Source organism: Oryctolagus cuniculus, chromosome 5 (genome assembly GCF_051225735.1).
Source record: "Oryctolagus cuniculus isolate XC-2025 breed Fujian yellow rabbit chromosome 5, ASM5122573v1, whole genome shotgun sequence".
In the NCBI taxonomy this organism is placed as follows: Eukaryota; Metazoa; Chordata; class Mammalia; order Lagomorpha; family Leporidae; genus Oryctolagus; species Oryctolagus cuniculus.
Window position 1 is genome coordinate 24,562,888 of NC_142871.1, and position 27,729 is coordinate 24,590,616.

Sequence of the window (27,729 nt, forward strand, 5' to 3'; positions counted from 1 at the left end):
TCTTGAGGATTCCTACCAGAATAGAAGTTCTATAAAGGTATCGCCAATACCTCCAAGTACCTGACCCCATGGTAAAGTGCTCCAAAAATATTGCTTGAAAGACTGGTGTTGTGGTGTGTAGCCTCTTCTGATCCTGGTGTCCTGTATCAGTGTACCAGTTCAACTCCTGGCTACTCCATTTTCCATTCAGCTTCCTGTTAATGTGTTTGGGAAGGCAGTGTATTTGGAAGGCACAAGTATTTGTGCTCCTGCTGCCAATGTGGAAGACCAGGATGGAGTTCCTGGCCCCTAGCTTTGACCTGGCCTACACATAGCTGTTGCAGCCATTTGGGGAATGAACCAATGGATAGAAGATCTAAAATATCTATTTTTCACTCTCTTCCAAATAAATAATTAAATCTTTTCAAGTTTATTTTTCAAAGATTTATTTATTCATTTGAAAGTCAGAGTTACAGAGAGAGAGACAGAGAGAGCGCAGTCTTCCACCTGTTGGTCCACTCTCCAAATGGCTGCAATGGCCGGAGCTGGGCTGCTCCAAAGCTAGGAACCTGGAGCTTCTTCCAGATCTCTCATGTGGGTTCAGGGGTCCAAGGATTTGGGCCATCTTCCACTGGTTTCCCAGGCTATAGCAGAGAGCTGGATCAGAAGTAAAGCAGTCAGGACTCAGACCTGTGTCCATATGAGATGCCGGCACCACAGGTGGTGGCTTTACCTGCTAAGCCACAGCACCAGGCCCAATAATTAAAACTTAAAAAAAAAATCCACTGGTTGAATGTATAAGCCAAGCAAGAATTGATCCAATACCATAGGAGCAATAATTCGTTCTGTCTAAAACTTCTTATAATCAATGATATGGAAATATTGTGAGGAACCATACATGGGCCCAGCATAGAAAAGGAAAGAAAATAAGCAATTCTTTTAAGTGAATTTGTAAAAATGTCATGAGAAAAATAAAACATTACAGAATTCTGAAAAAAAAAGTTTCACTTCATATTACTTCCATTCAGTTTATCTGGAGATGAGTATGTAAATAATAAAGAGATTTGAGCATAGGATTTTGTATTAGAGGGATGACTGGACTTTTACAGGCAGGGGGCACAATCAGGGACAGTGAGTTGGAGGAATCTGAATAGTGCTGTAGATGATTCATGTGACAAAGGTTAAAAGATGTGACCAGACAGAAGGGGTGTGTGTAACAAGAGGTGAGTTTAGTTTAAAAGCTGGAGATGAAGACCTGAAATGGAAAAAGACACAAGAAATGGGAGATTGTGTCAAACAATCTATAGCATGACTAGATTTGTGGGGGATTGGTGTCAGAGAGAGAAGAGTGCTTGAGGACTATGTCAGATTTAGAGACAGTAGTATTGAGTTCAATGTAGGACTGTGGATAGAAACAGGGAACTTGCAAGATAGACCACCTTAGGAAGAAAAATGACCTCAGTGTTGGAAATACTGAGTTAAAATCAAGTTGTCCAGCCAGCAGGATGGAAAGGAGGGAGGTCAGGGTTGGAGACACAGATGTAGGCTTTGAGTAATGAAGCAAAGGCATGATATTGCCAGGGAAGAAGTCATGGAAAGAGAAGTACAGAGAGGATCCTTAGGGAAATTTATACTTAAGGGCCAAGAAAATGATGATGATAAGCCAGAAGGAAAAACAGAAAACAGGGTCATGGAAGCCAAGGGAAGGCAGTTTGAAAAAGGAAGGTCTGGTTAACAGGAAGCAGATGGTAGCTCACTACAGACATTGTTGATTTAAATGATTTCTTCTCACATCTGCTAATTGGAATTGTATTTTCAACACAGGTCATCCATCACAGCACACAGAAATACCTGGCTATCTCCCTGTTCTTTTGGCCTTCTATCTAAAACTCGATGTTAAATTTTATTTTGGCAAGGGTCCCCCAACCCTCTGTATACTTACTTGTTAATATAAACACTCATCTTGCTTATAAAATTGAGGCTACTTTTTCTAAAACATTGGTGAAAGATAAAATTATTTTTATGAATATAATAGTAATATTTGCATGGCACTTTGTTTTCCAAAACACAGTTTTTATGTTATCTTACATGTTTTTCACAATAACTTTGTGAGACAGAGTTGATCAGAAAATGGAGGCTCAAGGTTAGGTGGGTGACTTTCCTAATGTCATAGAAAGTTGTAACACTAAGACTTGAACCCAAGTCTCTACCTGTACAAGCATTAAGACTATTAATTAGGGGCCAGTGCTGTGGCTCAATGGGTAAAGCTGCCGCCTGCAGTGCTGGCATCCCATATGGGCACCGGTTTGAGTCCCAGCTGCTGTACTTCTGATCCAGCTCTTTGCTATGGCCTGGGAAAGCAGCAGCAGATGGCCCAAGTCCTTGGGCCCCTGCACCCATGTGGGAGACCCAGAGGAAGCTCCTGGCTTTGGATCAGCGCAGCTCCGGCTGTTGTAGCCAACTTGGGAGTGAACTAGCGGATGGAAGACCTCTCTCTGTCTCTCTTCAACTCCTTCTCTGTGTAACTCTTTCAAATAAACAAATCAATCTTTTAAAAAAAGATTATTAATATAATCAATGTCATAACTAGATATATTATGTTAACACCAACTGGAAAAACAACTGGAAATCCCGACAGGGTCAGTGACCTTTGTTGTAAAAACAGTGAGTTTTAGTGAATTCTAGGAGTTAAAAATGACAGAGAGTCAGTGTTGTGGTGCAGAGAGTTAAGTTACCTATTGCAACCTCAACATCTCATATTGGAGTGCTGGTTCAAGTCCATTGCTAATGTGCTTGGGAAAGCAGCACAAATGTTTGGGCCCCTACCACCCACACAAGAGAGTGAGATAGAATTCTAGGCTCCTGGCTTCAGCCTGACCCAGCCCTAGCTGTTGCAACCATTTGGGAAGTGAACCAATGGATGAAAGATCTCTGTCCCTCCCTCTCGGTCACCTTGCCTTTCAAATACATAAAATAAATCTTTTTTAAAACAGTAAGTTTATTTTTAAAAGATTTATTTATGTATTTGAAAAGCAGAGTTATAGAGAGAGGCAGAGAGACAGAAATCTTCCATTTGCTGGTTCACTCCCAAAATGCCCTCAATGGCTAGAGCTGGGCAGATGTGAAGCCAGGAGCCTGGAGCTTCCTTGGGGTTTCCCACATGGGTGCAGGGGCCCAAGGACTTGGCCATCTTCCACTGTTTTCCCAGGCCAGAGCAGAGAGCGGGATCAGAAGTGGAGCTGCCAGGTCTCAAACCAGCGCCCATATGGGCTGCCGGCACTGCAGGCAGCGGCTTTCCTGCTACGCTACAGCACTGGCCCCAATAAAATGAATCTTTAAAAAAAAAGATGAAAAAAATAAATGACAGATACAACATAGCTCAACATTGAGTTACAGCTGTACCACCACATTCTGAATCATGCTCAACTTGCAGTTTCACTATAAGGGCACGCCTACCCATCAAGCTGAATCAAACATGGAGGTCAATGAGGTTTCTATGTGATCACAAGACCCTTAAAACAACTCTTTGAAATAACAATGCCATTTCATAGGTGAATAAAGAAACGTGGGGGGCCGGCACCGTGGCTCACTTGGTTAATCCTCTGCCTGTAGCGCCAGCATCCTATATGGGTGCCGATTCTAGTCCTGGTTGCTCTTCTTCCAGTCCAGCTCTCTGCTGTGGCCTGGGAAGGCAGTGGAGGATGGCCCAAGTGCTTGGGCCCCTGCACCCGCATGGGAGACAAGGAAGAAGCACCTGACTCCTCGCTTCTGATCAATGCAGCGCCGGCCATAGCGGCTATTTGGGGGGTGAACCAACAGAAGGAAGACCTTTCTTTCTGTCTCTAACTCTGTCAAAAACAAACAAACAAACAAACAAACAAAAAAAAACCCTGTGGTATATTCACATCCTATAGTAGTAAGCAACAAAAAGGAAAATCTGTGATATATGCTGAGAGAAAAAAAGCTAATTTCAAAAGGTCTCATCCTCTATTATTCTATTTCTGTAACATTCTCAAAAGAATAAAATTACAGATATGGAAAAGAGGTTAGAGATTTCCACAGGTAACGATTGTTGGTTGGAAAAGGTAGTTTTGATTATACAGGGGTAGAACAAGGGAGATCTTCGTATGATGGAAGAATTATGAATCTTTGTAGTAGTGGTTAATGCATGTTGTGTAATTGAATAGAAATGTGAACACACATGGTACCAATATCAATTTCCTGGTTTTGATACTGTACAATTGTTTAAGATGAAATTTGGGTGTTGCCCAATTCATAATTTGTTCCGTGCTAAAATAGGCTATTTAATTAGAAAGGAAAAAATGGTGTAAGTTGCAGAACATTGGGTGAAAGACACATGGGACCTCTCTGTGCTATTCGGTACTTTTTGTGAAACCATAATTATATCAAAATTTAAAGTTTAAAATTTTTAGCTGGGGGGTCAGCAAGCTATGGCCAATGAGTCAAATCTGGGATTGCTTTTGTAAATAAAGTTTTGTGGGAACATAGCCATGCTCATTTTTACAGAATATTGCTGCTTTTCCATTAAAGCGGCAGAGGTAAGTAGTTGTCATGGGGACTACATGACTTGCAAAGCCAATAATTATGCTGCTTGGCCCGTAACAGAAAGAGGTTGCCAATAAGTAAATGAGAATATAGTAATTAAAAATGATTTGTGGAAGAGTAACATAGAAAAATGTTAATGATAGAAGCTGGCATTGTGGCACGGGGGTTAAGGTACTGTTTATGATGGCAGCATGCCACATAAGAGTACATGTTCAAGTCTCAGCTGCCCTGCTTCCAATGCAGCTTCCTGCTAATGTCCCTGGGAAGGCAGTGGATAATGGCCCAAGAAGTTAGGCCTCTACCATCCATCCATGTGGGAGACCTGGATGGAGTTCCTTGTTCTGGCTTCAGTACGGTACCACCATAGATGTTGTGGCTATTTGGAGAGTGAACCAGTAGATGAAAAGTATCTCTGACACTTTACCTTTGAAATAAATCCCCATATGTGATGCTGGCACTTCAGTCTAGGGCTTTAACCTGCTGCGCCACAGCACCAGCCCCCCACCCCCCATTTTCAAAATTCTTACAAAGATTATGGTTATTTTAAAAAACAGAATTGATGATTTTTTTTTTTTTTTTTGGACAGGCAGAGTGGACAGTGAGAGAGAGAGACAGAGAGAAAGGTCTTCCTTTGCCATTGATTCACCCTCCAATGGCCACCATGGCTGGCGCGCTGCGGCCAGACCACTGCGCTGATCCGAAGCCAGGAGCCAGGTGCTTTTCCTGGTCTCCCATGGGGTACAGGGCCTAAGGACTTGGGCCATCCTCCACTGCACTCCCTGGCCACAGCAGAGAGCGGGCCTGGAAGAGGGGCAACCGGGACAGAATCTGGCACCCCAACTGGAACTAGAGCCCGGTGTGCTGGCGCCGCAAGGCGGAGGATTAGCCTAGTGAGCCGTGGCGCCGTCTAGAATTGATGACTTTCAAAAATAAAAATGAAGCCCTTTAATAGAAAATATTTTAAAACACTTGGGTACCAACTTAGTATTTCAATTTTTTCCTTCTCTACTTAAAGTCACACTTAGAAACTATTATAGTACTATTATTTTTAAATGGTTTATACTGTTTGAAAATTTTAAAAATGAGGCAAAGCAAGTGACTAGAGAATGCAAGTTTTGCTTAGCACATTAAAAATGAAAAATAAGCATTATACAGATTGCAGTTCAAAAGCTTTAAGAAATATGGAGAGAATTAGGGTTAGAATGAAACTCAAACAAAAGTTCTACTTTTGGGGTCTGCACTATTGCACAGTAGGCTAAGCCTCTGCCTGTGGTGCTGGCATCCCACGTGGGGGCCGGTTTGTGTCCTGGCTGCTCCACTTTCGATCCAGCTCTCTGCGATGGCCTGGGAAAGCAATGGAAGACAGCCCAAGTGCCTGGGGCCCTGCACCCATATGGGAGATCCAGAAGACGTTCCTGGTTCCTGGCTTCAGATTGGCCCAGCTCTAGCTGTTGCAGCCATTTGGGGGAGTGAACCGGTGGATGGAAGATCTTTCTGTCTCTCCCTCTCTCTGTTTGTAACCCTGCCTCTCAACTAAATAACAAAAAATCTTGAAAAGAAAGTTCTACTCTTGATCATTCTCTTTCTAAGCTAGAAGAATGTTTTATAGAAACACCCATTACCCACATTTTCTTACAATCATGGTAGAGGATAAAGGAAGACATTTTCCCACTCAGACTTCCATGAGTCAAGGACTCTGAAGTTCCTTGTAGTTCAGCACATGCAGATATTTATTAATAGTAACATTTTTTTTTTTAAGGCAGAGTTAGAGACAGAGAGAAAGGTCTACCTTCTATTGGTTCACCCCCTAAATCTGAAGCCAGGAGCCAGGTGCTTCCTCCTGGTCTCCCATGCAGGTGCAGGGCCCAACCACTTGGGCCATCCTCCACTGCCTTCCCAAGCCACAGCAGAGAGCTGGACTGGAAGAGGAACAACCGGGACAGAATGCGGCGCCCCAGCTGGGACTAGAACCCGGGGTGCTGGCACCGCAGGCGGAGGATTAACCTAGTGAGCTGCAGCGCTGGCCTAGTAATAGTAACATCTTAAATGGCCCTAGGACAAGGAGGTGGCATAATGGTCTCAAATTATCTCAAGAACATGCGTCATAAAATAAGGCAAGGAATTAATACTAGTGAGTTAGGATGATGGATAGAATAGTTGATCTAATTTTGCTTTCCTTTAAAGCTCCAACAGTACAATAATAAAGGAACACAGAAATATAGAGAACCATAATGGCAGGGAGGAAAGAATATGGTAAGATGGGTGATTCGGCTCAACAGTCAAGATGCCACTTGGGACACATCGGGGTGCCTGGTTCAAGTCCTGGCTCCACTTCCGATTCAGCTGCCTGCTAATGCACCTCTTACGAGGCAGCAGGTGATGATGGCTCAAGTACCCAGGTCACTGCCACCCTTATGGGAGACTCAGAGTTACAGGCTCCTGGTTTCATCCTGGCCCCACCCTGGCTGTTGTGAGCACTTGTGGAGTAAACCAGAAGATGGAAGCTCTGTCTCTTTCAAGTAAAGTGAAAATAAAATAAAAATGTATTTAAAGATAGAATCTGGAAAGCTAACAGACAAGCTGACTTGGAGTACATAAAGCCACATCAAAATCCACTCAAACTGGGAAGCATCTAGACTTACAATACAGAACCTTAGAAGTCACAGGAACCCCTGGAGCAACATGCACTTTAGTAACTGGGTTAGGGTGAATGAGTGTGTCAAAATTTAGAGGACCGGGGTGATGTTGTGAAGTGACTGGTAAGGCCTCTGGCTGCAATGCTGGCATCCCACATGGGCCCCAGTTCATGTACTAGTTGCTCCTACCTCCAATCTAACATCCTGCTAATGGCCTGGGAAATCAGTGGAAGATGGTTCAAGTGCTTAGGCTCCTGCCACCCATGTGGGAAACCCAGAAGCAGCTCCTGGCTTCTACCTGGCTCTGCCCTGGCCATTACAGCCACTAGGGGTATGAACCAGTAGATGATAGACTTTTCTGTGTCTCTCTGTCTCTCTGTAACTCTTTTAAATAAATTAGTCTTAAGCAACAATAACAAAATATAGAGGACCAAGAGGAAAGTCATTTGAAAGATTCCTGTACCACACCCAGCAGCCCCTGGCCTACCCATCCTCAAACACACACTCCCTAGAAGACTGCCCTTCCCCCTCTCTAGAAGTCTACTCCCTAGAAATGATAAAGAAGGGGTCTGTGCAGTAGTCAATATAAGATGCAAGTGAAGGCATGGTTACCACAGAGAAGACAGGTAAGTAGACATGGATACATACTCATGTAAACAGTCACTTTTCATTATTTGTGGCAGTTTTGTTCTATGAAGTCATTGCAATCATTGAATTAGCAAACGCCAAACCATTGCTCCTAGGAGAAACAACAGGTTTGGGTTCCTCTGAATTTCTGGTCACACAGCATTGTCAAAGGATCGATACAAAACCTTGTTTTACATGCTTCTTTTTAAAGACATAAGATTTTATATATTGTTGAGTCAATAACATTGAACTCATGCCTCAATGCTTACCCAACATAGTTTCTGCTTAAGGCACATCACTGCCCTGTGCTTAGGAACACTAGATGGCACTTCAACATTATGCTTGGCAGCAATTTTAAACAATGAAGGAACCAAGAAAAACACAAAAGAGTGTGGTGCTAACTAGTCTGTGAAAAGAACAAACAAGGCAGAGCATCACCTGTTCAACCTCAGCTGGGAAAATGCATATTGGGCAAGTCAACTTTTGACTACTTTGTGCATGTCCACAAATGACTGTGAAAATACCACAAGTATTAGGTTTGGGATTACAAGTATATTTTAGTGAGTAGGCAGATTCGCAAATAGGACATCCATACATAGTGACTGTATAAATAGATGCATGGGTGTTTTATATACATACCTATATAATTTAGTGGTTAATCTTATGAACATGATGCTTACAGCAGAGGACACTGCCATGCCTACCTTCCTCTATGTGGTTCCCAGAACTCTACCAGACTCATCAAGGCAGAATAAAAACTTCTAGTAAACTAACCATTCTACTAGACAATATCTAAAGATACTAACATCGAGAATTCCTGAAAAATCCACTCAGATCACCATCCTACAATAAAGCCCATTCATCAAATGTTACTCACCCATTCAGAATTTCCAGTGTTTCTTTTTCCTCCAATCTTAATCACAGGCAAACAGAATGGCATTTCCAGAGATCTGAGGAAAATCTCAGGATATTAAGTCCAAAGCAAACCAAAAAGAAATTGAAAGGAAAACGAAAGCCATAGAGAATTAAAAAAAAATGTTTATAGGAGAAATAAAAATCTCAACAGAAGGCTGAAAGATAGTATTAGGGAAATCTCCCCAAAAGTAGGGTAAAATGGCTTAAAATGGAAAAGAGATATCCACGATCTCAAAAAGATATCCACGATCTCAAAAGATTACGTACCATGTACTCCATCTCACTGAATTACAAAAATGTGAATAAAAGAGGAAAAGGGAATCCAACATTGGAGGGAGAGAAGAGAATTTCCAGGATAACTGGGAACTAGAACAAGAGAGCAACCAGTCTAGGTTGGAGGTCTGTGATTAAAAAGACAGATGTTCAAGGCTACCCTGACCAAGATACTCATTGCCTTCGTAATCTCAATATAGTGACAGGAAAATTCTCTACTTGGTGGATTTGACCATGTCCCCAAAGTGCCTGCTCCCCCTTTATAAAAGCCTATTATTTACATTAGCTGAGGACATTCAGTCCAACCCACAGAAAGCTCTGCACTACTCTTCAGGGATGAAGGCAGATCATGGTAAGCTTAAAAGTGTTTTTTTTTTTTTTCCTATGGCATATTTCCTATAGATCCAGGATGTCCTACCTGTGGTGACTTGTGTTTTCCAGAACTCATTATCTTGATAACATCTGCACTGCAAATTCTGGAAGCTGAAGTCAGATCCTCAGACTGTTAAATCTCCAGGCTGCCTTCACCTAATGGTAGTGAATACCTCCCTCATAGAGCTAGGTTTATGCTTGTTTTCTCTGTTCAAAACTAAATAAGACATTGTGTTTAGAAGTTATCACATGGGTAGTGACAGATGGAGAGAGAGAAAAGAAATGTTTAATAGAACAGCCTGGATTGTACCTTTGAGTTCCCCAAGGGGAAAGAGTGGAATGAAACAGACCTATGAGTAGTTTCTATCTCTCAGCTGGAATTGTGCGTATGTGTTAACTTTATTATACATTCTGCTGCAAGAATTTCTACTTTCTCTTGTCCTGTAACTACAACAAGCTTTATAGAGCTTACATCCACACACATAAAGAAGCAACATAAAAATACGGAAAACATTAAAGCTACACGGTGGCTAGAGATTGGTCCTTCACCTGAGGTGATCCGATGACATCACAATGGAGTTGTAAGTATAGGATATCACAGGCAATACATGCAAATAGCCTTTAAGATATTTAGACTTGTAAAATAACAGCAGTACTAAGATATCTGACAAAAAGTTTTAAACTAATCACAGACCGTGCTTAAACAAAACACACTTAAAATACAGCAAAGTCTTCAGGATCTTGCACCCGACCTGGGATGTCTTAGATCTTTTTTTTTTTTTTTCCTGCTGACCCCTGTGAGTCTAGGTCCTACTGCTCCCTGTCTTATTTGAAAAATTTTTTTCCTGACTATCCATTCACTCATATACTTACTGACTGTACGTCAAATGACAGGCACTGTTCTAGAATTTGGGGACAAAGCAAAAACCAAAATTTCTGCCTTAAGCTTATTCTAGTGAGGGGAGACTCAAAAAGTTTCTATACCACAAGGTGCTATGGATCATGTAAAACAAGGGAGGGATATATGCTATTATTAAATACATGCTCAGGGAAAAGCTTGTAAGGAACATGACAATTAAACACCAACTTTGAGGAAGATTTACTTGCAGTAAAAACACTTCAGGGCCCCAATAAGTGTCAAGATCCTCATCACAAATGGTATTTGTCATAGTGTTGAGTAATATTTTGCTGCACATGCCTGGTCTCCTCAGATGTAGTTGTTAAAAGCAAAAACCCTGTTTCTGTAAATTCCCAACAGCTCATAACATTATCACCTATTGGTTATAGATGACTGAAATATCAACTTATTTAAAATACTACTCTCCTCAATAAAATTGGGATCTTGAAATTTGGAGTAAAATCAGCCTGAATCACAATATACTCCATTAAGACTTGTGGCTTAGTGGCATTCTCCTAATTGCAAAATATAAGACATGCTGATTTAGACCTGCTTAGCCAGCTGTAATGAAATTAGTACCTCATGAGATTGACTTAGAATAGCAACAGGGCAAAGTAACATCCAGTGACTGTAAGACTTGCCAGTTTTGACAATCTTCAAATTTAGATAGCTATCAAAATAAACTGTCAATCCTTCTAAGATTTACCTTCCTAATACATAAACCACCATCTGACCTTTTGCTTCTAAAGGTTGTCACTTCAATACATTCTTCAGTACCTTACTTCTGAAAAAACAAGCTCTTTAGCCAACATTTTTTCTTAACCAATGTAGCCAGAATACCTAATGTTATTATTTTTTGTAATTTTTAAAAATTCTATAATTTACTTAAGATTTAAACTGATTAAAACTTGGTAGAGCAAAGTTAACACCTAACAGCTTTGGAAAAGCCATAATAATCAAAAAATTACAGATGAAGACACTAATAATTTAGATATAAATGCAGCTCACCTGCCAAAAACAGTTCTGCCCCAGCCATTCTGTTCCTAACTCAAACTGACACTGTCACCACAGATTTTTACAGTCCAGTCCAGGTAATAACACATTAGTCAGGTGCACAAGAACAAGGGTCACTAATCTGTCTGTTTCAAGAAGTCATAGTTTACCAAATAATCAACAATTGTGATGGTATCACTGCTTACACCTTGAAAAAGTTTACAGAAGTTAAAACAAAAGCAACTTATCAAAAACAGGGAAGGTTTTCAACTCTGTATTTTAACCAAGTATGAACTGTTCCAAGCATTAAATAATGTTGAAAACACAAACTGTCTAGTTGGAACTGAAGTAAATATTTCTGATTTTGACCTAGGGACTCACTGAAGCCAAGTTAAGTTTTCTTGATTATTTCTTCTACTATTCTGTTTCCTGATTTCAGTGTTCCTAAATCCCAAAAGCGAGTCATCAGGCAATGCTACAGGAAATCTGAATCCTAACAACCTTAATATTCAGCTTTACCATATTTTTGAAATCATTCTTTGTATACAGCAAGGGAAAACTTAGCTTCCTACCAGTGGAACTTTCTCAGGAAAATTCTTCTCACCACTGAGAATAAACTCAGCATTTCAAAATTGAGTTTAACCAGGCCACTTTTCTACATACAGCAAATTAAACCATGTAATTCCTGAAAAGGCGTGGAAAGGATTCAAAGAAATATTTGAGAACATCTGCAAAAAAACAACTATGACAACCATATAAATAAATGAATACACCAATTCCACTCAAGTTATGAAGATATTTTCCTTTAATTTCACCAAACATTTCATATTCATGAAGTCATTTAATTCAGAGCAAATCCAAGCTTATAAAATTAAATTTAAAAATATTACAGTATTTACAAGACAGGGGATAGTTGCTGCTATAAAATACAAACATTAAGATTTTTCTCTTTAATACCTGCCAGTAAAGATGGCAGAACAGTTTTGACTCTGAAGATATTGATTACTGAACATAATGAGGGGCCCACTGCAGAGAATGTGATTATCCCAAATCTTCTATTTCTATAACTTTAGACCCTCAACATTTTTCTTCAAGTTCAGCAGCTCCTTTTCCTGGCGCCTTTTCTCCAATTTGAATGCTAACTTGTTGGCTTTCTTCTCCACTCTCCGTTCCTGTACAAGAGTATACTTACGTTATTTCAAATCTTTAAACTGATACAGACTACTTTCATAAACAAAAGTTTCCTGTAACTTCCCTTCTACCAGGCAGGGTAACATTTAAAAAATATGCTTTACCTTGCGCTCTTCTTTTATAGCTTGCTTTCTCACTCTTTTATCTTCTTTGCTTTCATTTTTAGAACGTGGTTGGGTTGATACCTTTGGCAGATCACTGGCATTAATCATCTGCATTCGTTCAACTTGCTTTGTTGTGAGTCCTTTCACAGGAAGGACATTGAGAGGTATTCCTGTTTTAGAAGACAGTCGGATTTGTTTGGGCTAAAATAAAGATGAAATGGCACTACAGTTATTTACTATTCATACTTAAAAATAGCACAGCTATGACACACTATTGGTGCTTTTCTGATAAGCACTCTAGTCACAAGGATAAAGATACTGAGAAAATCTGTACACTCCATTTCCTGCATTGCACATTTCAAAGAGCTAAGGACAGTTGGACTTACCTTTGGTTGATACTTGATAAGCTGTGGGTGATTATATAAATTTGAATATGTGCCTAAAAAAAACAAAAGACTATGTATGAATAAGCTTTCACAATCAGCACACTGAAGTCTTTCTTATAAATGCTTATTAAATTATTTATCATAGGAGTATTATCCTCCAAAATCATTTTTCCATAATATCCTCAAGCCTAACTTCTTCTAAAATATATATACTTTTGGGACAGTTAGCACATGATAGTTCAAGTACATGGCTCTCAGCCACTCACGTGGGCGATCAGGATTGCCTTTTGGGCTCCTGGCTAGAGCCTGGCCTAACCCTGGTTGTTGTAGGCTTTTGGGGAGTAAACCACCAGATGGAAGATCTCTATCAGATTAAGATAAAAGTAAAAAATTTTAAAAACTAAATTTATATATCTATCTTCCAAGCTGACGTATTAATCCTTTAAAATTACTACCAGACCTTTGCCAATGAAATGGACACTAAGATACTTACTACAGATGGATTCACAATCCCACTTCTCCTTGGGTTCTTCAAGAACAACAGTAGTAAGTTCTTCCTCCTCAGACTCATCAAGCTTATTCATTGGCACATCTTGATCTTCAAAGGGCTCAATAGTATTCAATTTCACACAGCTTTTGGTTGAGTTTTTAAAAGTGAAGACATAGGAGGGGAAAAAACACCATTATACTATGTGTCACTACAGCTACACTTAGAGCTATGGAAACAACAATTTTTAAAATGCATATACTCCTGGGCTCCTGTCCTTGTTAAAACTTTATTCTACCCAGGCCTGCTCCTTTGTTACAGTAGATTCTAGACATTCACTCTACTGCCAGGTATGTAAGATTATAAGACATATTAAACATGTTGGTACTTGTCCTAAGAAAACAAGTTTTTTTAAAGCCCAGAGAAACATTAGCTCATCTGTTTTCCAAAAGTACTCACAGTACATAGTTTCTTTTCCCACTATGGGATCTACATAGTACAAAGATCATGGAAGATCAGACCTTTCTAGCAGATTTAAGCATCTTGATAGTTTCAGAGAAGAGTCATCTTTGAAATGAATGCTGAGCTGCCAAATAATTGACTGGTCAGTTCTGCTAACCCAGTTGGACAAACAAACTCTTATCTTTCTGTAAACCATGAACACCTACTTCTCAGAGCATCTGGCATTTCAGAAAGATGAAAACAAAGTATATACTTGTAAGTCAGAATAATTTTTCACAGTGGCTAAAAGCACCATAGTATTCTCCAACTGGAAGAAGATCCTTGGTTATTCTAGGACTCTTCAAGTCACAGATGAAGAAAGTAGTTTTTGGTGTGTTCCCCCTGTTATTTTCAGCTTCAGAACTCTTCATATCAAAACAAAGACAAAACAAGGAGCAGATCTTTAGCCTAGCAGTTAAGAAATCCAAGTCTCATATGGGAGTACCTGAGTTTGATTCCCTACTCTGATTACAGTTTCCTGCCAATGCAAACCCTGAGAGGCTGTGGTGATGGCTCAAGTAATTGGTTTTCTGCGACTCACAAAGAACACTTAGATTCAGTTCCTACTCTGAGTACCTGCTTTGGCCCTGGTCCAGCCCCAGCAATCAGGTGGGCATTTGGGGAATAAAGTAGCAAACAGCAGGTGGGAAGTCTTTGTGTCTGTCTACCTCTCAAGAAAAAACTGATGAATAATGTATAAGGCAAAATGTACTGTTTCTTACTATAGATACTGAAGAGCTAAATTTTCTCACAAATCATTTATCAAACTACAGACTTTACTTGGAGATGAAAAAAAGCAGGTAAACAAGGAAAGTCATCATACTTCTCTGCCTTCTCCTTATAGTAGTCATTCAAAACTTCCTGTAAGCGACTGCTGTCTACTTGAATGGAACCTTCCAACTCAGTGTTGTCCAGAGCCCCGATCTCATCATCATCGTATTGTTCATAAAACTTAAATATAAACAGAGAAAAGATTTCATAAAAAAGAGGAAATGTACTTAACACTACAGCATCCAAACATTATTTTCACAGTAATTTTATTCCTATATATTAAACACTATTTTAAGACCACACTACCATTACAATATACATAGGATTTAGCATTGTTAAACAGTAGGTTGTAGACTTTTTAAATTTAAGGTTTATTAAGCAGAGTGACACAGAGTGAGAATGAGAGAGATCTTGCATCTGCTGGTTCACTCCCTAAAGGGCTGCAATGGCCAGGGTTGGGCACGGCTGAAGCTGGGAGCCTGGAACTCCATTCGGTCTCCCATGCGGCATCAGGGACCCAAAAGTACTTGGGCCATCATTTGCTGCTTTCCCATGTACGTCAGCAGGACCTGAACTACTGCTCCCAAATGGGATGCTAGCAACACAAATGCCATTTTTGGCATATAAGACATTTCTGCTCAGTACTTTTTTAAAATTTTGTATTTAGACTGAAAATAGGCTCCCACTGAACATGAAGCAAGAAGCAGTCACTCTATTAAGTCTGGAGAAAAAGTTGCTAGGCACGTGGGAGACCTGGACTTGGCTTTTGGCTTCAGCCTGGCCCAGAACTAATGAGGGTATTTGGGGAGTGACCTGGTGGATGGGCGAACTCTTTCTCTGCTTTCCAAAAGAATAACATAAAAAAAATTAAAAAGTTATAACTTTTGGGGCCAGCACCGTGGCGCAGGTTAATCCTCCGCCTGCTCCATTTCCAATCCAGCTCTCTGCTATGGCCTGGGAAAGCAACAGAGGATGGCCCAGGTCCTTGGGCCCCTGTACCCACATGGCAGACCGGGAAGAAGCGACTGGCTCCTGGTTTCGGATTGGCATAGCTCCGGCCGTTGCAGCCATCTGGGGAGTGAATCAGGAAGGAAGGAAGGAAGGAAGACCTTTCTCTCTGTCTCATCCTCTCACTGTCTGTAACTCTACCTCTCAAATAAAATAAATAAAATCTTTAAAAAAAAAGTTATAACTTTTATCTTGGATTTACCCTGAATGAAACACATCCTTCATTCATGGAACAGTCTGAACTACTACATAAATGTCAAATACAACTTTAAGGCTTGGGATGTACTAATGAGCACTAACACAAAAAACTCTGCCCTTGAAGACAATCCTACATACAAAATAAGTAATAAATAAGCACATCACAGATGATGTCAGGAAAGTGTATAAAACAGGATATGTGGGAAACAGAACTTGCATAAACAAATGGGCTACTAAACAGAAATATCAGCACTGTATTCAGCATAGAATGAAATCCAGGACATCATAATTCAGGTTTTTTGCCTTTTACAACTTATTTTATTTGAAAGGCAGAGTTAGAGAGAGAAAATCCATTCAATGGTTCACTCCCCAAATGGCAGCAACAGCCAGGGCTAGGCTAAGCTGAACCCAGGATCCTGGAACTCCAACCATGTTTCCCACGTGGGTGGCAGGGACCCAGGCAAGTGGGCCACCTTTCACTGCTTCCTTCGGTACATTAGCAGGAAGCTGTATCAATACAGAGCAGCTGGGACTTGAATAGGTTCCCAAATGGAATGCTGGCGTCATGGGTGGCAGCTTAACTCACTGTACTCAACATTGGCCCCCAACAATTCAGGCTTCTGAAGTATCTTACACTCTTACTCCTTTCTGTTCTTAACCATTAGTTATGTTCAGAACTTCAGATATGAGAAACAGAAAGAAATAGAATTTTGTTTATGCTCAGGCAAATGCTTTAGGAAAACAGTGTAACCTAGTATTATGTATTATCATCAAAGAGATTCTAAATCATGATGTCACTCAAAGAGGAAACAGAAGAAATGGCTAACTCTTTGACCTACATTCTTTCCAGAATTAGAGTTTTTTTTATTAAAAGATATGAAGGACTTGATCAGCCCTCACCCAGACTGTTGATGAGCAACTTAATATGTTATCCCTCTTAGTGTTTTTTTTTTGTTTGTTCTACTTAATACTTTTGGTTGAATACTGTAATCAATACACAATTCTTCTTAAGTGCTGAAACTTAACTGAAAAGTGATCACTGTTAAATATAAGAGTGGGAATAAGAGAGGGAAGAGATGTGCAATTCAGGACACGCTCAAGCTGACTTACCTCAAACGGTAGAGTTAGAAACATACCAGGGGATTCCAATTCAATCCCATCTAAGTGGCATGTACCAATGCCATCTCACTAGTCCCAGTGATCAATTTCTGTTCACAACTGATCATAATGATAGGACTAAGAACCAAAGGGATCATATAAACAAGAATAGTGTCTGCAAATACTAGCTGATAGAATCAAAAAGGGAGAGAACGATCCAACATGGGAAGTGAGATACACAGCAGACCCATAGAATGTCAGATGTCCTAAACAGCACTCTGGCCTCAGAATCAGCCCTTAAGGCATGCGGATCCGGCTGAAATGCCCATGAGACTATTTCAGGCATGGAAAGCCAAGACACTCTGGGGGAAAAAAAAACCTAAATGAAAGATCTCCACAAGTGAGATCCCAGTGGAAAGAACAGGTCATCAAAGAAGGAGGTACCTTTCTCTGAAGGGAGCAGAGAACTTCCACTTTGACCATGGCCTTGTCTAAATATGATCAGAGTCGGTGAACTCAGGGGGCTTCCATAACCTTGGCAGTGCATGACAAGAGCCTAGGGTGATTACTGATGCCATAAACAAGAGTGTCAATTTGTTAAGTCAACAACAGGAGTCACTGTGCACTTACTCCTCATGTAGGATCTTTGTCCTTAGTGTGCTGTACATTGTGATTTAATGCTATAACTAGTACTCAAACAGTATTTTTCACTTTATGTTTCTGTGTGGGAGCAAACTGTTGAAATCTTTATGTATGCTAACCTGATCTTCTGTATATAAAGAGAATTGAAAATGAATCTTGATGTGAATGGAAGGGGAGAGGGAGTGGGAAAGGGGAGGGTTGCGGGTGGGAGGGACGGTATGCGGGGGAAGCCATTGTAATCCAAAAGCTGTACTTTGGAAATTTATATTCATTAAATAAAAGTTAAAAAAAAAATATGAAGGACCAGCATTGTGGTGTGGCAGGTAAAGCCTCCACCTGTGACACCAGCATCCTACATGGGAGCTGGTTCATGTCCTGGCTGCTCCACTTCCAATCCTGCTCATGGCCTGGGGAAGGCAGAGGAAGATGGCGCAAGTACTGGTCCCCTGACATTCATGTGGGAGATAGCAAGGATCCAGTGAATAAAAGATCTGTCTCTCCCTTTCTCTTGCTCTTTAAAACAAACAAAAAAAGTTCAGAGAGAGAGAGAGGCTGCCTCTAACATGTAAAGTTTTGGCTTTTGGTCTCAATCCTTCCCCCTTTTCATAAATAAAACTTTCTAAGAGATAGTGTTAACACGTCCTTCATTTTGAGAACTTACCTTCTCAAACCTCTCGTCATGCAGAGTCAGCAGTTCATTTCTCCTCATGACAGAGGAAGTCATAGAATACTCTGTGAAGCGACTTTTGGTTTCCTCATCCCAGAACAAGTGATTTTCTATAGATTCTTGAGGCTTCCCAGGGACAGACACATCATCTTCATCTGACAGCGGGCCTGCAGAGTCATAGTCATCACCATCACTGCCATCTGCCTTCTCATCATCCATGTCTTCCCACTCACTGCCATCCTCACTCTCACATTTCCTTTAAGTCAAAGAGTCATAAATTATGTGTCAGAACAACTTTAAAAATAACAGAACTTTATAGAACAGCCATTGTGAAGCAGCAAGTAAAGCCGCCATTAGAGATGTCTGCGTTCTACATGAAAGTGCCTAGAATCAAGCACTGCTTCTGTTTCTGATCCAGCTTCTTGCTAATGTGCACCCCAGGATGCAGCAGGGATGGCTCAAATTCTTGACTCCCTGCCAGCCACCTGGTAGACCTGCACTGGGTTCTAGGCTCCTGGCTTCAGTTTGGCCCAACCCTGACTATTGTAGGCACTGGGGGAGTGAACCAGCAGATGGAAGATCTGTCTCTGCCTTTCAGATAAAATACACAAAAATTATTTTTTGTTAACACTGGTAGAGTAGGAGGGTATTTCAGGATGCGCTCTTATTTGGGCAGGACTAATGATGGTGCTTGATCCATCTGTCTTGAGAGGAAAAGCAATGAAGTGACAATCCAGATCCTTGGACTCTAGCCCTACTCCAACTCATTAAGAGCTGGTAAAGACCTCATGCCTCATTTTCTGCTCAAAGAAATGAAAGTCTCAGATGAAATGCTCTGGAAGACCTCTTCCAACTGTAACTTTCTATGGTTGTATATCCCACTGAAGAAGCCAACAGTCAGATCATCCCTATTTCAAAACAACCCACAGATAGATACCGTGAATCCATTCCATCTTCCTCGCCTGCAGGCTTATTGGCCCTAAGAATAAAGTCATCTTCAAGCAGATTATCTGGATCATCAAAGTCAAAATCATCATCAAGAGCTGCAACAATGTCAGGATCAAAATCCAGCCGCGGCCCTAGAAAGAAAATAAATATTGGTCAATGATTCCCAAGAAAGCATAATTCATTCACTTAATTACATAATCTGAATACCAGTTATATGCCAGATTCTGTTTAGGTACTGAGGATACCAAAATGAATAAGAACTTCAACAAGTTCAGTCTAGAGAGGAAGTAACATACAGATGCGCAATTCCAGGATAAAAGATGAAAATAGTCCCTCTCCTCTTTCAATATCCACTGGTTAAAAACACCCTTCCACAGTCAGCACTGTGGTGTAGCAGGTAAAGCCGCTGCCTGCAGTGCCGGCAGCCCATATGGATGCTGGATCGAGTCCTGGCTGCTCCACTTCTGATTTAGTTCTCTGCTATGGCCTGGGAAAGCAGTAGAAGATGGCCCAGGTCCCTGGGCCCCTGCATCCTTGTGGGAGACCTGAAGGAAGCTCCTGGCTCCTGGCTTCGGATTGGCACAGCTCTGGCCATTGTGGCCAACGAGGGAGTGAACTAGCAGATGGAAGACTCTCTCTCTCTGCCCCTCCTTCTCTCTCTGTTTAACTCTGCCTTTCAAATAAATAAACAAATCTTAAACACACACACACACACACACCCTTCCAATACATATTTCTAATACAAAACTTTAATTAAACTTTAGAGCTTTCGCCTGCAGGAATAAACTGGGTTTCAAAATCAACTTACTGTTGGAAGTAACTAAGTTTATTAATTGTAGACCGTTACACTTTCAGTCTTTTTCACACCATGAAATTCTTATATATCAACTATATTTTCCTGTAGTAAAAACTATCAATTATATCTTCCTGTAGTAAAAACACTAGAAAAACTTCTCAGTTATAATCTGAAGCGATTTCCGACTCCCTCTGCTTACATTGTCATCGTTTAATTCTCCATCTCTGCCTTTTGCATCTTTGCCTTTTGTTCTGTCTGGAACACTCTCGATTCTCCATCCCTCCCAACTTTTCCTCCCAACTAAGAAATCTGTTAATTCCTCTGGGAAGCCTTGGTCATCTCTGAGGCTGGGTTTGGGCCTGCTCACCCCACCTGCTTTTATGTGACTGTACTATAAATTAACTTCTCAGTTTTTAGTGCTTCTTTCTTGAGCTCAGGAACTATCCTTTATTCTGCTTTAACCCACAACCCTGCCACACAGGTGCCAACTCAAAAGTCTGTAATAAAACACTGAGCAAATGCCATAGGGCGAATGTTCATCAGTAATTAAAGCAATAGTGGGAGGAGTTTGGAGCAAAAGTTAAGCTGCTTCTTGGGATGCCTGCGTCTGAGTAAGTTTGCCTGGCTCAGAACCTAGATGCTCCACTTCAGATTCAGCTTCCTGCTAATGAACACCCTGGAAGGCAGCACATGATGGCTCTAGCACCTGGGTTCCCGCTACCCATATGGAGTTTTGGGCACCTAGATTCAGTCTGGCCCATCCCTGGCTGTTGTGGCCATTTGGGGAATGAATCAGTGGATGGAAGATCTTTCCCTGCCTTTCAAATGAAATGAAAAATAAATAGATAAAAATTAAAGAAAAACTGAGGCAACCTGGGAGAAAATTAACAAACAGTGCTTCTGTGGACTTTTTTTGGTGTTCTACATATACAAAGTAGATACTGAAAAAAAAAGTCTTTGTAGTGTATTTGGAATGGATGGGAAGATGAAATTCTAAAAAATAGTGTCTTGGGAGAAACTGAAAAACAGATTTTTCAAAATTGCACTGTTGGTAATGAATGATGACTACCACTTATCTCTGTAAAAGATTAGGTGAACATTAAAATTCCTTTTTCAGGATGCCAGAAATAGTTTCCCACTTTCTTCTTCAAACAGGATTTCTCAAGAATTTGATGGCAGTCATAAAAGCAGACCACAGCCATCCCTGATGATCTCTAATACAAATTCCAAACAAATCTCAAAAGTTTCAACATTTTATCAGGCATAGGAAAATCCTACATCATCACTTTGTTTCTTTTTCTAAAACACAAACTTACTCACTTGAAGAGCTAAAGAAATTAAACATACCTGACACTGGAGCTGCTTTATTTAGCAATCCAACGTCTTCCTCAAACTCTGATGCAAACACCGATGAAGGCAACTTAATTCCAGTGCTCTTATAAAAGGAATTACACAATGGTTAGGTTTGTTTAGAAACACTTCTCAGCTTCTGTATTGGGCTAAAAAGTATACTCCCCAAATTCATGACCACCCAGAACCTCAGATGTGATCATTTTTGTTTGTTAAAGATGTATTTTATTTGAAAGTCACAGCCACAGAGAGGGAGGGGGGAACAGAGACAGAGAGACAGAGACAGAGACAGAGAGACAGAGAGGTCTTCCATCCACTGGTTCACAACCCAAATGCCTGTAGTGGCCAGAACTGCGGTCTAAAGCTAACAGCCAGGAACTTCATCCAGGTCTCCTACATAGGTGCAGGGACCCAAGGACTCAGGCAGTCCTCTGCTGCTTTCCCAGGTGCATTTGCAGGAAGCTGAATTAGAAGTGAAGCACCCAGGACTCAGACCTGCGCTCACATTGAATACTGGCATTGCAGGAGGTAGGTTAACTAGTTAGACTACAACACTGGCCCCACATTGTGATTTTTTTCAAATTGAGTACAAGGCTGGTGTTGTGGTATAGCAGATAAGCCACTGCCTGTGACACTAGCATACCATACGGGTACCAGTGTCTCAGCTGCTCCACTTCCAATCCAGCTCCCTGCTAATGCACCTGTGAAAAGCAGCAGATGTCCCAAGTACTTGGGCCCTGCCACCCACGTGGGAGGCCCAGAAGATGCTCATGGCCTCTGACTGAAGCCTGGCCCAGTCCTGGCCATTGTGGCCATTTAGGGAGTAAACCAGCAAATGGAGGATCTCTGTCCCTCCCTTTAACTCTGCATTTCAAATAAATAAATCTTAAAAAAACAAAACAGAGTCTTTGCAGGTATAATTAGTTAAGATGAGGTGATACTGGATTAATGTAGGGCCTAATCCTATGAATGGGGTGCCCTCATAAGGCCACATGAAGACACAAGGACACACAGGAGAGAGTGCCACATGAAGATGAGACAGACCAGTGAGGTACCTGCAAGCCAAGGAACTCTAAGGACTGACTACCAGCAACCTGTGGAAGGAAGGAGTGAGGCAGGCAGCAGTCTCCTTCCTAGCCCGACCCTCCACTGACTTGATTTCAGAATACTGGCTTCCACATCTGTGGGAGAATGTGTTTCTGCTGTTTTAAGTAACCCAGTTTGTGGTCACTGTTACCACAGCCAAGTAACTGTTATAGCTACATTTAAATATCTACATTCTATTGGCATCCCAAAAGTAACCTCCTTGTTTTGTGTCACAGTGCCTTTCCTGTTACCCTATTCCCTTCAATCCTCAAACCCTGTGAGGAAGCAGCACGTTTTAGTGAAAGAACAAAAGTTAAACAAGCTTAAAAGGCACACATGGCTTAGACTGGTCAAGCCCGGTTGTGGGATTCAAATCCAGGTTTCCTAACTCTACTGGCCTGAAGTTTCAAAACAAAATTAATCTTTGTCTTCTTAAACTACAGATAATGCCTCAATCTTTACTAACAGCACAGCTTTTCTCTCAATCAGCCGTCTTAATCCTCGGGTGGTCAAATCATTTCTCTGTCCCCATGAACTCTCCCATATACAGTGATTTCACTGACATGTCTTTGGTCCTTAGTATCCTTATGGTTAACCAAGACACAACTTACTGCAACATCTGCTCAGTTCATCTTTACTTAACCGAATCTTCAGAACATTGCTAGATTAAACTCCCTTAGTATTTTTATTATGTTACCAGCCTGAATTTATAATAGGTCTCATTTTCCACTCTATTTAACCACCTGATTTCACTGTAAAATCAAAGCCTACTCCATGTATCTCAATTTCTGTTACTCAACAAACAAGATGATCACACAGATCATACAAATGAAGTCCAGTTCTTGTCATGTCATAATTCACAATAATTTACTGAGCAGGCATGCACAAGACCCTGTGGCCCACAATATTCCCTATGCCTCTGCTGGCTGGCAGAATGCCCCTTCTCTTTCCAAGAGTATCCATCTCCTAGTGGCCAGCTGGGTCCTACCCCGATACATGAAGCCCTTCTGCTGTACTAGAATATTCCTCCATGGAAACGCCCTTCTTCCTCACATGATGCCATCTATTTGAACATGTGCTGTCCTATATTCTGACCGTTCCTGATGCTTCAGATTCTTCCCATTGAACAACTAATAATATGAGGGTAACCACCACATGTCATCTGTTTACCTCAACACCCACCCCATTCTCAAGCCTGCAGTAGTACAAAGCTGATCTGGACATTCCCAGTTCACCGAGAGAGTGCTCTGAGGAGCATAAAGAAAGGCTATATATAGCAGTGCACGTGTGTGTAGTCCCATTAGCAATCAGACTAAGCCACAATTTAATACAGTACAGCGGGTATAACTTCCAAAATGAGTTTCTCAGGAGAATAATCATGAGCAAAGACCGGGGTTTTTTGCTATACTTTTTTTTCTAAAAAGAAAAATAGTTTTACCAAGATGTAACTCACATACTATACAATACACTCTTACAAAATGTATAATTTAATGGATTTTTGTGCATTCTTTAAAGTTGTGTTAAAAATACATGCAGTCTTCCAGCTGACTCAAAAGTACTGAGGTAGATGTTTGGCCTCATGCTAAGACATCTGCATCCCATACTGCAATGCCTGAGATGACATCTGCCTCTGGTTCCTGATTCATTTCCTGCCCATGCAGACCCTGGGAAGCAGCAGGTGACAGCTCAAATCCTTGAATCCCTTCTATCCTTGGTAGACCTGTGTTGTGTTCCTGGCTTGTACCTTTGGTCCAGCCCAGTCCTGGCTGTTGTGGGTACTTGGGGAATGAACCAGTAAATTAAGACTATTTCTCTGTCTCTTGAATTAAAAAAAAAAGGGGGGGGGGGTGGCACTGTGGCGTAGTGGGTTACACAGCCCATACTGGAGATCTGGTTCAAGTCCTGGCTACTCTGCTTCTGATTTAGCTCCTGCTAATGTGCCTTATGGAAGAAGTAGAAGACGGAACAAGTGTTCAGGGCCTCCACACCCATGTGGGAGACTTAGATGGAACCTACTCCAGGTTCCTTATTTCAGCGTGGCTCAGCCCTGGCTATTGCAGTCATTTGGGAAGTGAACCAATGGATGGAAGATCTCTGTGTAACTTGCCTTTCAAATAAACAAATCTTAAAAATAATTAAGGAGGCCCATTTTGGTGCAGCAGGTTAAGCCACTGCTTTTGACACTGACATCGCATATCAGAGTGCTGGTCTGAGACCCAGCTACTCTGCTTCTGATCCAGCGTCCTGCTAATGCACCTGGAAAGCCAACAGTTGATGGCACAAGTACTTGGTTCTGGCTGTTGTGGCCAGTAGATGGAAGATCTCACAATCATTCTGCCATTCAAAGTCATAAATCTCAAAAACAAAAAATTCCAATTCTTTAAAAAGGCTGTTACTTTACACCTGCCATCAGAGAAAAGGTGGCCTACTCTCTGGATATACAGAGGCACAGACATATATACACACAACATCAAGGGAAGGCTCGGCATATCTTTGTGAGCTTCTACAACAGTTCTTGCCCCAGTTATCTTGATTTAAAAATGATGGTTTCTTCACTTACTCACACATTCTCACTTAAAATTGTGGAAAAAGCTTACTGGAATTACTAAAGTTTCTTCTTTTTCATCTCTCCTGTTATGTGTTCTCAAAGTACTTGTGGGAATAAGCTCTGAGAGCCCAGACGCTTCCTTCAGGTGCTGTAAGTAGTCATAGTCATCATCGAAGAACACGCCATACTTCCTCTGTTCTGCTCGCCTTTCTTCATCATTTACCTGTAAAACAGAATTAGAACCCCTCCAAGGATTAGGCTTAAAAATCTGACAAAGAATGTAACTTTCAGACAACAGATGTCACATGAACACCTTGTGCCATCTTGGCACTCAGGCTTCCAAATTAGACTGCTGCATAAAATTAAAATGGAAGGAAAACTCCTCCTTCCAGTAGGCACTTCTATGCAACAAAGTGAGTCAAGAAACGCAAGCAAGTATCTTACCATGTACAATCCTACTTAAAAAATTTCATGGAAAAATGAAGTTGAAAAGTTTCGGTGTGAAAAATTTTGGAAATCCATGTATGGTTTTTCACACTATGCATTTTTCACAAGCTTCTTGAAGACCCCTTGTATGGATAAATTAGAAAAAAAATTTTTGTAGCAGAAAGTTTTGAAACTATCCTTGCATTTGAAGGATTAGAAGACTTGAGGGACTTCAAAGATAAATGTAATTTCTTGCATTTATATGCAAAGAAATTTCTCAACAGATAACAAAACTGGCTTTGTTTAAAAGGGTAAGTTTGGCCAACTTCTCCCAATATTCCCTTTAGCTTTATCCATATTTAACAAGTATAGTTTCACTTCAAAGCTCCTTGGCATTTTCTAAAGCTAACCCATGAGCTCAGATGTCCTGAATTTCATGAGATGAGTGACCAGGAGGCAAAATGCAGTTTGTGGTTAGGACACAGCAGCATCTTAGGGGAAGCGTATAAGAACACACGGTTGTGCCCAAAAGAACATCATGGAAGACAGCAGTTGGCAGTTTAGTAATTCACCATTACTCGACAAGATTTGTTCATTTAAACATTTCAAAGATGCTTTATTCATATGAAGGCTGTAAAAAAATCAGCATATGTACTATGCAGGGGCCCAAGTACTCAGGCCACCTTCTGCTGCATTCCCAGGTGCATTCACAAAGAGCTGGATCAGAAGCCACGCAGCTGGGGCTTAAACTCATCACTACAATAAAGGGTACCAGCATCGCTGCGAGCTGTGGCTTAACCTGCTGCACCAGAACTCCCACCCATGGATACCAATTTATTAATAGCCTGCCTAACTTACAGGCTATAAAACAGGACTTACTTTTTGGGCAGGTAAAAGAACCCTCTGGGGTGCAGTCTCATCTGCAGCCAAAGGATCTCGCTGGCTCCGGTGAACCAAGTGGAAAGACACTGCTTTCTTCTTCTCTATAAACGGCTTTTTCTTCCTATGAGGCTTCAAAGGAACAGAATCAAAATGAGGCATTAAAACAGAACCAAAAGACAATGACTCCACCATAGTCCAGACATCTTCAGTAAGTCATATGAAGGGTCAGCAGATTTTGATTCTACACTCCTAGGACAGGCAACATCAGCTGTGTTCTACAGAATCCCAACTTTTTTCCTTCAACAAACACTGGTTGAGTAACTGCTCTGCTAGACCTTGTTATGGGGGCTGGGGACACAGCAGTGGGGAACTGTAACAGCGCAAGCACCTGCTTTTAGCGAGCAAATGAACAGGACCATGATATCAGGTGAGGAAAATAAAACATGGTGATGTGAAAATGACCGAAGAGTTCCTTGACACTAGGTATGCAGGAAAGATCTCTAACAGGTTGAACCAGAAGAACGAGGAACTCACCGGAAGAAAATTCATTTACCAAATAGTAAATGAAACCACAACACAAACAGCCAATGTATTTAACGAGAGTCCTCATCCCTTGTGCTCTCTTCAGCATTTTTTTTTTTTTAACTGAAAAACCAGGTTACCAAGTGCCTTGTTTTGGGCCAAAACTCACTCTCCCACAAGGTCCTCTTTCCCCGAACAGACGGACAGGTAGACACCTGCCCCTCCCTCTCTGCCCGACCCCAGGAAGTACTGGGCGAGGGGTCTGTGGCCCGGGTCACACGGTTTTAAGTTAGCCCAAGGTATATAGAGCCGTAGGCCCCCAGGACTGAGAGAGGTCATTCCTTTCCGGTCACTCCCAGCACGCTCGGCCGTGGGGGGCTATAACCTGCCAAGTGTCGCCGGGGCAGGGAGGAGACCCATTCCAGGACACCGCGCTGTTAAGCTGCCCCGACATTATCCAGTCTCAGGCCGCAGTGGCTGCCGGCATTCCCGGAAGCAGCCCGGCCTCTCCAAAACACAGCGTCCCGCCGCCGAGACGACCAAGGCTTGCTCACCATGGTGCAGCCGCGCGGCGAGAGCCCCCAGGTGAAAGGCGACTACACCTTCGAAGCTTACGGGGAGGCAAAAAGACACCAGCTCACGCCAGCGTCCGCAGCTTCTCCACACGTGCAGCCTCAGGACCCGGCGATGACGTCACACATCAAGCTGAGGAAATGGACCAATCGCTGAGGAGCTGATGGATCGCGGCCGGAAGTTACGTGCCCTCGCTCGGTCTCAGAGATCGCGAGAAGCTATTGAGAGGCGGGGCTAGTCCGGTTCCCACCCCGCGAGGGGCGGAGCGGTTCCTGCCAGAGTTTTA

The 27,729-nt window shown here is 41.6% G+C and overlaps 2 protein-coding genes across 3 annotated transcripts in view; both read right to left on the minus strand.

Annotated features, from left to right (window-relative positions):
- Positions 1 to 70, minus strand: part of ZC2HC1B (zinc finger C2HC-type containing 1B) — a 56,237-nt gene extending 56,167 nt beyond the window's left edge. Inside the window, exon 1 of the mRNA XM_089332409.1 lies at positions 61 to 70. Within this exon, the coding sequence (XP_089188535.1) occupies positions 61 to 70 (10 nt within the window). The remainder of the gene's footprint in view (positions 1 to 60) is intronic.
- Positions 71 to 12,046: 11,976 nt separating this feature from the next.
- On the minus strand, positions 12,047 to 27,572 carry LTV1 (LTV1 ribosome biogenesis factor). Of its 2 annotated transcripts, XM_002714857.5 has the most exons (11): positions 27,425 to 27,572; positions 26,346 to 26,477; positions 25,090 to 25,263; positions 21,404 to 21,491; positions 19,250 to 19,391; positions 18,307 to 18,568; positions 14,752 to 14,879; positions 13,434 to 13,573; positions 12,941 to 12,993; positions 12,555 to 12,755; positions 12,047 to 12,431 (listed from the first exon to the last, which is right to left on the minus strand). In XM_002714857.5, the coding sequence occupies exons 1-11, from the start codon at positions 27,425 to 27,427 to the stop codon at positions 12,321 to 12,323; spliced, it is 1,434 nt and encodes a 477-aa protein (XP_002714903.1). In that variant the 5' UTR covers positions 27,428 to 27,572; the 3' UTR covers positions 12,047 to 12,320. The 2 variants fall into 2 exon arrangements, with proteins under 2 accessions (XP_002714903.1, XP_089189800.1); XM_089333674.1 differs by lacking the exon at positions 27,425 to 27,572 and having other exon boundaries at positions 26,346 to 26,522.
- Positions 27,573 to 27,729: the final 157 nt, after the last annotated feature.